The 9,843-nt window shown below is 44.3% G+C and overlaps 4 protein-coding genes across 4 annotated transcripts; 3 read left to right on the forward strand and 1 right to left on the reverse strand.

The window, feature by feature from the left end:
* The first annotated feature begins 343 nt into the window (after window positions 1-343).
* On the forward strand, window positions 344-1,425 carry F5Y00DRAFT_233131 (DUF829-domain-containing protein). Its single transcript, XM_048007263.1, has one exon. It carries the CDS (start codon window positions 467-469, stop codon window positions 1,364-1,366), a length of 900 nt encoding a protein of 299 aa, XP_047866274.1. The 5' UTR covers window positions 344-466; the 3' UTR covers window positions 1,367-1,425.
* A 70-nt stretch (window positions 1,426-1,495) lies between these two features.
* On the reverse strand, window positions 1,496-2,707 carry F5Y00DRAFT_268486 (uncharacterized protein; the record flags this gene model as incomplete). The annotated part of the gene is made up of 1 exon (XM_048012261.1): window positions 1,496-2,707. One exon carries the CDS (start codon window positions 2,705-2,707, stop codon window positions 1,496-1,498), a length of 1,212 nt encoding a protein of 403 aa, XP_047866275.1.
* A 764-nt stretch (window positions 2,708-3,471) lies between these two features.
* Window positions 3,472-4,873, forward strand: F5Y00DRAFT_260643 (Alpha/Beta hydrolase protein; the record flags this gene model as incomplete). Its single annotated transcript, XM_048011048.1, has 6 exons — window positions 3,472-3,820; window positions 3,885-3,978; window positions 4,036-4,093; window positions 4,158-4,235; window positions 4,304-4,565; window positions 4,656-4,873. The coding sequence occupies 6 exons, from the start codon at window positions 3,472-3,474 to the stop codon at window positions 4,871-4,873; spliced, it is 1,059 nt and encodes a 352-aa protein (XP_047866276.1).
* A 659-nt stretch (window positions 4,874-5,532) lies between these two features.
* F5Y00DRAFT_233136 (putative amino acid transporter) lies at window positions 5,533-7,722 on the forward strand. The gene is made up of 4 exons (XM_048007264.1): window positions 5,533-5,945; window positions 6,021-6,243; window positions 6,309-6,421; window positions 6,478-7,722. The coding sequence occupies exons 1-4, from the start codon at window positions 5,695-5,697 to the stop codon at window positions 7,487-7,489; spliced, it is 1,599 nt and encodes a 532-aa protein (XP_047866277.1). The 5' UTR covers window positions 5,533-5,694; the 3' UTR covers window positions 7,490-7,722.
* The last annotated feature ends 2,121 nt before the right edge of the window (window positions 7,723-9,843 follow it).

Consider the following 9,843-nt stretch of genomic DNA (forward strand, 5'->3'; position numbering starts at 1 on the left):
CATCCCTATCGTCTAATCCTCCAACTTGTCGTGCTTTGCTAGCACGCCCCAACTATAGGTATATTACAGAATAACATAACTAACAGAATAAGTTTAACTCTTTGAACACCACACCAGCAGACTCAAGATACTTGACTGTGTATGTATGTAAATGTATTGCATTTAGTTTCTTTCGCTTAGCTGCTTTGGGTATTGATCAGCTCCACTTACCTCGGTATCTATCTTCATCCTCTGCGCCCAACAATTTTTGGCAAGCCTGACAACACTCTACCCCTATCCACCGCGTTGAATCGTACTAACCGAATCGGACTTACTATGTGTTAACGGCTTGGCCTCAAATTTTCTAATTCTTCAAATATTATATTTAACTATAGTTACCTCTTCTATATACTTCGGTTGCAACTTGTGCTTATATCTATCTATCCATCTCAGTTTGTTCGTACTCGTCAACCTCCCCCCCTTAGACATGGCAGGGAAGCAAAAGGGGCTACCGGGGTTTACACCTATCTCCGATCGGATCTTCATCCGTAATGAAGATTCCTCTGAAACCGCCGAGAAAACACCAAATGATCACCCTACAACGATCATTATATACGGATGGGGTGACGGCCACCCAAAGAATGTTGCCAAATATGTCGATGGCTATAATAAGCTATTCCCAAGAGCTCGCATCTTGATGGTGATATCATCAACCTTTGCAGCTACTTATCAATCGCTCGACCAGAGGACTAGAGATATGATGCCTATTGTCGACACCGTATTCCCTACTCCTGATGATGATTCGTCAAGAATCATTTTACACATAATGTCTAACACTGGTGGTATTTATGCCGCCGCAACATTGAACGCCTACCAAGAGCGTCACGGAAAGGACAAGGCTCTTCCGCACCATCTATGTATAAACGATTCCACACCCGGCAGTCTTGACTTCGCCAAAGAAGTAGGACGGTGGTCGAAGGCAATGGCAGTAGGGACAGCTAAATGGTTTCCATGGCCGTTTGCAGTGACGCAGCGAATATGGTGGTCATTCTTATACACGATGTACCTCATTGAGAAGGCCATTGGAAGGGAGCCGTCCGGGGTCTATAGCTGCAGGGTGTTCTTGGACCACTCGATAGCAACACCTAGAGCTCCCAGAGCGTATTTATACTCCAAGACGGACGACATCATCTGGTGGGAAGACGTCGAAGCGCAGGCGGAGGTAGCAAAGAATAAGGGTTATAAGACGACGTTGGAGATGTTCGATGACTCGCCACACGTCGGCCACATGAGGGTGCATCCTACTCGATATTGGTCTATAATAGAAAACCATTGGAAGGCAACCGTGGCGTTAGAGGAAAACTTGATCATACCCAATCGACTCTAAGTTATAAGTCTTAGTATAGAACGATAATATCATAATTCCAGCTCCAAAATTCCACTTCGTGTGTAACTAGGAGCTTTGCTAACACTGCATGTAATCAGGTATATTAACGTTAACTGCTAAACCTAGCCTTTACTTATGTTCCCGTAACGCCGGAGTTGTAGGTGTAGCCCGAATTAGCTCCTCCTTCTCGTCAATCTGCGGGATCAACCGTTCTACCCCGCGGGTTGACTCCCAGTGAACCGTACCGTACCTGTACATCTCGCCGAAGGTGCCTGGCCTGTGGTCCGCATCCATGAATTCCTTCTTCTTCACAAGATCTCCCAGTGCGGGTAGCCCGCCTGCCGAATTGTGGTATACTTTATACATGTGGCTTTTTTCCAGCATCTCTATCATGAAGGCTTCGGCTGCCTGTCTCTTCGCTCCATCTGGTTCGTCGAGCCGAGTAGTGAAGAGCTCTACTTGCTTAGCTCCGTCGTATTCCGTCTTGATCGCACCTAGCACGCCGTTCAGAATGCCCTCCACCATAAACACTTTGTTCTTGTAATACTCGCGTCCGTTCCAGTTCGTGCTTAAATCTAGCAGGTTTCTCGTACGGTCGCCAATGAGCATCTGCGCCACGTAGTCGCTCATCTCTTTGACCTTATCCTCGAAATTCCAATCGGCCATCCCCTCAGCAAGCCCAATGTCCTGCATCAGGGGTATTTTATGGAAACCATCTGCATTGGTGCGTCCCTTCCACAGCTGTTTGTAACCATTGTGCCAATTTTTGATAAAGACACAACCCTTTCGTGCAGCCAGCATGTAGTTTCCGAAGCTGCCCCATTTCTTTCTGATCTGACCGGTGATAATCCAGACGGCCATCTCGTAAGGGGTATCCGGAGCTGTGAGATGGTCCCAGAATAAGGAGTCGAGATGAGTGTGCAACATATTTCCGACATCCATCCAGACACCCCCGTGCTCGAATAGAAGTGGCAGCCTCACGAGATCAGCAGAATGTTGTGCTGCATGTCTGCCGTCCATCGTCCGGTTTACGAAACAGTCGGGGAACCATTCTTTAGAGACGTAGTTGTAGATGTTATTGGGTGAGTCCTCGACAAGATCTACGAGGCGAACCGTCCATGAACTGCCAAGCTTTCTCACCCAGCTCACCACTGTACATCTATAGCTTGGATACATATAATCGATGCCTTTATCCCAGAAAGCCCATACGTTCTTCTCTGAAGTGACGAGTCGAAACGAACGGAGTTCGTTTATGATTTCAGATTCAGGCCGTAGGTCGAGTTGAGTGTCTGGCACGACGCGGAGACCGCTCACTGACTTTGGTAGTTCGAATTTAGCCATCTTGGCTAAAGAGGTCGTTATGAGGTTCTTGTGAAGCTGCGAGGATGTCGTTATATTGCATTCCTAAAGTTGAACACCGCTGAGTATTTATACATCCGTAGGTGGCAGGGGGCAGCATTAAATGGTTCATGCTGGCGGCTTTTCGAAGTCCGTATCTGAACCCCTTTAGCCAACAGATCGGGTCCGCGGCTGCAGTATGATCCATCTTAGTCGCTACGGCTGTGTCCGAAGCGAGATGAGCACCTAATAATACCACCACTACCTTATTCTCACATATCACTCGGTCCGTCAATTATAAAAATTGTAGTTCTAAGAGTTACATATATTTACATTGAAATATGTATGCAGAGTGATGTACTGAATATATCGGGCGCTAAGGGGTACCAAATTGCCAAAACGTATATTGGTACTATGATTCATAATGATGGGACCTGAAATCACTTCTCAGCTCGATGTGGCCGAGTAAGCAGCTAGGGTACGCCGCGCTTACAGCTAACCTCAATGCTACCCTATGTAGACCATCAAATTTACAGAGCAAAATTGTTCAAAATGATTCATTCTTATTGTAAAATAATAGAATTCCTCTATGTGGCGTTGTAGCCTCAGGGATAATAGGGGTTGGGACTATCTCATGTAGGTAGTATGACCTTTGATAGAATGGTAAAACTATAAGAACCTCCGTCAAGACCTAAATAAACCCAACCCCGTTAATATTCGTGATAAATAATTCTAGTATAATATAGAACGTTAACGAGAAAGTTGTCATGGAGTACCTCAAGGATAAGTCCGAATACTTTAACCTCGACGGCGACTTCAAGCCCCTACCCAAGTATGGCCATCTATCGGAAAAAACACCCGAGTATATAGCAGCTGAGCCCGCTCTCGACGCCGTATATTCGCCACTTTGGGCGTTGCCCGATTTCGCGGCCTTCCGACAGGCCGCAGGTGATCCCGACGCCGCTATGCCCCCCGGCGGACCCGATCGGTATCGCGATGTTACGACGGAGTTGCTCCAATTTCCTGCCCGCGACGGCCATTTAAATGAATTAAGAGTTTATAAGTCTCCAAATGTTGCGCCAGACGCGACTCTAGTATATCGCATGCACGGCGGTGGTATGGGACATTGGACAGAACCTCTTTTTCTTTAGCTATACTCTGCTGACCTTCTGCATCTTAGGCTTTGCCATCGGACGACATGAGGTAGACGGTGCCGAGAACGTTTATGCGGCCACAAATACCGATATTGTTGTTGTTAGTGTAGATTATCGACTGTGCGTATTTTATACTATTTATTTCCTATGACCTAGGTACATAGCTAATCCAAAAAGAGCGCCTGAGTTTCCCTTTCCACGGCCAGTTGAAGATTGCTACGATGGATTATTATGGGTATGTTCTCCAATCTAACAAGCTACAATTGAAAGGCCATGCACTAACTAAATCTGAACTACAGTGTAAAAATAACGCGAAAACTCTCGGAATCAATCCCGAGAAGATCATTGTCGCCGGGAGTAGCGCGGGAGCCAACCTAGTGAGCTTCCACAGTGATGCCTCTTTTGGCTACATACGATTTTACGTACTAATAATATCACAACTTAGGCTCCGGTCATGGCCTTAATGGCTCGGGAAAATGGCATTACCGGCGTCATCGCCCAAATCCTTCACTTCCCTACGGTCTGCTATCCTAAGTTCTTCCCCCGGGATAAATATGAATACGGCAGTTACATTCAAAACTCGGAAAATCCCGTTCTTAGCACCCTGAGGATGGAGGCTTTCTTTAGGTCCTATAATCCTGACCCTAAGCCTGATTATAGGCATTCGCCTCTGCTTGCAGAATCACTTGCGAATCTTCCGCCAGCGTGTAAGAGAATTTTCACTTATCCCTTCTCTAAATATCACCTTATTCTGAACCCCTTATAACTGACTGGTGCCCTGTTCGCTCTGTTTTTAGTGATACAATGCGCAGGCTATGATGTTCTCCGAGATGATGCCTTTGCATATGCTGAAGCGCTCAAGGCTGCGGGTGTTGACGCCGAGATATACGGTTATCAGGGTGTACCGCACTGTTTCCCTGCTGTCACCCCGACCCATCCTAGCACGCCGGTATTCTATAAGAGGTTCAACAGTTTCTTAAAGAAGCACGCGACTAGTTCCGGTCAGGAGAAATGAAGTAACTATGGAAATGAGGAAATATGTTTGATAAAGACTTCATACGCGTGGTAGAATCGATGATAGGGTTAAGCATGTTTTTAGTGTCTATTTAGGCGTAATGAGATTCCTATAAATTTCTTACTATTATAAGTAGTAGAATTGAAGAATGGGTGAAAATAAATGCTATAATTTCGACATCATTCTCGTATCACGACAAAACTCAAGAACCTTAGTTGCATCAATCCAAACCATAGAATAATTACCTCTAGGTAATTATCGTAATAAATGCCATTAGTGCTCGTAAACTAGGTATATTCAGCTCTATTTAGGTAACTGACTTTGCTGTATAACATTTGAATTACGATATGCTCAGGTGTATATCATCATATATGTTCTTGATATGTTTAGTAACAAGTTATAGACTATCCCTAACGCATGCTAGAGAAAGACTACAGGGGATCCTTTTTTGGATGTGGCAGGAACGCTATTCCTATTGCGCTAATCCTATGCCAGATTAAGTTTAGATAGCCGTCAGCTTGGCACCGAGTCTACGCGGCGCAGAACCTCAATCACGCAATTTTACAGGCCAATGGCAAATGCCGTCTTAACGAAATCATCACCGAGTTTGCTAAGCCGATCAAGTTTTTTTTTTTTTTTTTTAGTTTTTTTTTCTTCCAGCGCGAAATGTTATTAGAACCCGCCAACGTCGTGTCGTGTCCGCTGCTCGTACAGTTCTCCTCTAAGAAATAGCAAATATTTTATCAAGCAAGCAGTATCAATCATTCGTTTTTGTAACTTTGTTGTTTTGATGCGGCGAAGCGTCGTGATCCTTTCCTATTATGAGTGGCAGCCCTAAGGATCTTGATCGGACCGTCTTACAACCCTATGACGATCCCGATCAGGATGACTTCCGCTCAATTGATCCCGAGTCCGGGGTTAAACGCGGTCTGAAGACGCGACATTTATCAATGATGGCTTTGGCCGGAATCATTGGACCCGGACTTTTAGTCGGCAGCGGAGGCGCATTGTCCACCGGTGGGCCGGCCTCGTTGTTGATTGGCTTCGGCGTCATCGGCATAATTGCTTTCAGGTACCATCGCATGCCCCCGTAATAACATGCAGATCTACCTATCTATCTGGTGCTGACCTACAAGAAAAAAAACAGTATTATGCAAAGCCTAGGCGAGCTGACCACTCTTTATCCATCGGGAGGAGCATTTACTCAGCTTGCGTCTCGATTTGTGGATCCTGCATTTGGCGTCGCCGTTGGATGGAACTACTTCGTTATTTGGTTCGCGGTCCTTGCCAACGAGTATAATGCTACAACTAGCATCCTCGTATTCTGGAGTGACAAGGTACCCCTATGGGGATATTTCCTACTCTTATGGGTATGCATCACTCTTATCAAACTTTCCAATCAACTTGTTCAATCACCTTGCTGACGTTTTTCCAGACCGCTTTCTTATTATTCCAACTCCTGGGTGTTTCTACATTTGGTGAGGCTGAGTTTTGGCTAGCTCTTCTTAAACTTGTAGGATTGGTGGCTTTCTACATATTTTCCATTGTGTAAGTTCGGACCCGCACGAAATAGTATCAGCCAATATGCTAACAGCCCCATGTAGATACGTGTCTGGCGGAATCAGCGGGACAGATGCTATAGGCTTCCGGTATTGGCATGACCCAGGGCCTTTCGTTGAGGGCTTCCGTGGTGTAGCTAAAGTCTTTGTTTTCTGTTCTACATTCTATGCCGGTTGCGAGTCGGTGGCTGTGGCTGCCACTGAGACCAAGAACCCTCGAGTTGCTGTCCCACTAGCAATTCGCCAAGTCTTTTGGCGCATCATATTTATCTATATGGGCGCAGCTTTCTTTTTCGGTCTCACCTGTCCAGCAAATGCTGATCAGCTTGTTAACGGTAGCAGCCGCGCTTTGTTGAGTCCAATGACTGTTGCGATTCAAAATGCAGGCTGGCAAGGTGGCGTGCATCTCATAAATGCCTTTATTTTTATCACTTGCATTTCTGCCATCAACAGTTCTATCTACATCGCATCGCGGACCCTGCTATACATGGCACAGCAAAGAATGGCACCGTCTTTCCTTGGGTGGACGGACAAGAGGGGAGTACCCATTCCTGCCATCACTCTCGCAAACGCATTCGGCGCAATATCTATGATGAACGTTTCAACCGGTGCTTCTAAAGCCTATGGATACATTGTCAACTTGAGTGGCGTTTCAACATTCCTGGTCTGGGGGTCTATTTCTCTCACTCACATTCGATTTCGCCAAGCCTGGGAAGCACAAGGTTATCTCGTCGAGGATTTACCGTACGTTTCTCTTTGGTATCCCTGGAATGCATATTTTGGCTTAGCAGCGAATATATTTCTGGCGTTGGTACAAGGCTGGTCTAACTTTTCTCCCTGGGATGCCGGCGGCTTTGTCGATGCCTACATTCTGTTGCCATTGTTTTTTGTGATATTTATTGGGTATAAACTTGCTTTCAAGACACAATTTTGGAAGAGCGAAGAGATCGATTTACAATCGGGGAGACGCCGTGATTTGGATGAAGACAAGGAGATCGCCGAGGCTGAAATAGGGGTTTCTCGACCATGGTGGCGTCAGCTTTTAACCTATTTCTAGAGCTTTTCGTCCACATCTAGATCATTTAACCATCGATAATCTATTAGCAGTGATAGCGCTTACTTCTTAAAATGAATGGCGAGTTAATATTCTAATTCGAACCTAGTGCTTAGCATAGAATACGCTGCGACTCTACAATGATTCCTTTAATCTCGAAGATCGATATAACGATTGTTAAGCTCTTAACTTATCCGGTTTATATGAATTAGGCAAGCGTTTTATTTCATGACTCCTTTTACCTATAAACCAAGATAATATATCTTCATGTCATCGCTTTGGGAATATTCTATAGGCAAACAATAAAGTCATCCCATTAAACTTAGGAAATGACCTAGTGTCATTAAGAAGATATTGAGATACATCAGACCACTGTGTGTTAGGCATATTCAATTACGTACCTAGGTAGGTAAGAACTAAGAAACGCTAAATTCAATACTACTAAGTGAAGAGCTTTAACCTGGCTATTATATGGGATAGAGATTCAAGATAGGAAACACGCATATATTGTAACCACAGTTTCTTCTGTAAGATTCATGTGTTTCGCTTTAAATATCGTCGGGACACTGGCCTCCTGTTATTATATTACCTAGGTAGGTACCTACCTAGACATCCAATCTTCAGTGACGCCTATATGATATGTACCTATACAAGCAACAAATTATATTCAATATTATCAAATCATGCACTCAAAACTGGGTATTTACCTAGGTACCTAGGTTGATATGTTATATATAAAATCGTAGTTTAGGAAAGACTGAATGGAGAATACCCCTAATCATGTATCGCGCCAGTGAGCCAACTGCAAGGCTAGGACTCCAAGTTCTTCGAATTCAAGAAGTTAGAATCTGATGATACCTACATGTATCCTTTCGTCACTGGTGTACAATAGAAAAAAGTAACCTTGTACGTAGTGACGCACCCCGAGGGTCGTCTCTGAATCGCTCCGCTCATCACTGTACATCAGAAACCAACCTTTCTTGTGGGTATAGGTGTGGAAGTACGCGGCAATGAGCAATTGCTATATTCAATATAATAATTTCCTTTAGTTAATGTAAGCAATAATGACCAACAGAGTACAACAACAATTCACTAGCGAGTCAAGGAAACATCAAGGAGACGAAGAAGTTGCTAATGTTTATGATTTATTGTCTGATGTGAATTAGCCAAAATATCACAGCCCCTACCATAACTCATGTCTGATGATCGTACTATAGTAGTGAATGGAACACCTTGCCTCCAACCCATCTTGTACGTAGGAGTCAGTTTGCACCTCAACGCCATTCACTATTTTCGCATCCATATATAAACACTTCTATCTCGCAAAAGATATGCACCATACCATATCCCAGAGCAAAATAAACTCCCTTCACTACCACCTAGAACCCGTCAAGGATACTTGAAAAAAAACTTTCAGCAACCGCAGAACATTTTCTATAATACCCAGCCAACGAACAAAATCAACTCACTACGGCCGCCACCATGTGCACGGAATATGTGTGCGAGCTCAAATGCCCTATTTGCGAGAAAACTTTGGATACTACTATATCACGCACGGACCCCTGTGGCACGGTAAAAGCGAATTGCAGAAAGGTCCAGGTGAACGACAGCAGGAGATATCTACTCTGCGAGAGTTGTGTGGACGAGATAGAGGAAAAGCAAGAACGACATTAAAGAGGATATGGAGTAGGAAGGATGGAGAATGTGAGTGGTGTGACGCAACTGGAGGAAATGTTACATCAGGAAATTTGATATTTATAGGCCGAGATGGAGAACACTGCATTTACTAGGACATCGCGGTCTGGGGGAATATCGATGAATTCTTAGCTTCGCGTTGTGGAATTGAAGCCGAAATTATACGTGCGTTTCGTTGCGGTCTCGCTGAGATGATAAATTGGACTTGTGTGCTTAGGTGCCTTTGCCGTATCTTGTCCAAGTTAGGATTCAGATCAAAGTTGCATTAGTCCAAACTCACCTGTTTTGAAACATCCGTAGTTATAATTGGCAAAATATATTTCTAATTAGGAGGCAGTATTCTATGGATAATATAAATTTTGTAGCAACGGCAGTTCTGCGAGTATTACTAGTAGGAATGATGTTGATTTTGAGTAAAATCCTAAATATGCCCTCATCACTTACCCCTTGTAAGAGGAAATATCATAATAGCTGTAGGTAAGGACTAGCAATGAATTTCTGCCTATGGGGGTTATAAATTATAATATGAGAATCATTTCTAAAGGCGTAAGGATATCAATGAGCCGGTTGCAATGGGCTGTTATAGACACAGACATCCCGCCTAAGCTTTTTACCCCTTGTATCCGTGGAGTCCCTATGTAAGACGCGGTTATGGTCGTTAA

This window comes from Daldinia vernicosa (assembly GCF_022497035.1).
Source record: "Daldinia vernicosa strain CBS 139.73 unplaced genomic scaffold F5Y00scaffold_15, whole genome shotgun sequence".
Taxonomy (NCBI): Eukaryota; Fungi; Ascomycota; class Sordariomycetes; order Xylariales; family Hypoxylaceae; genus Daldinia; species Daldinia vernicosa.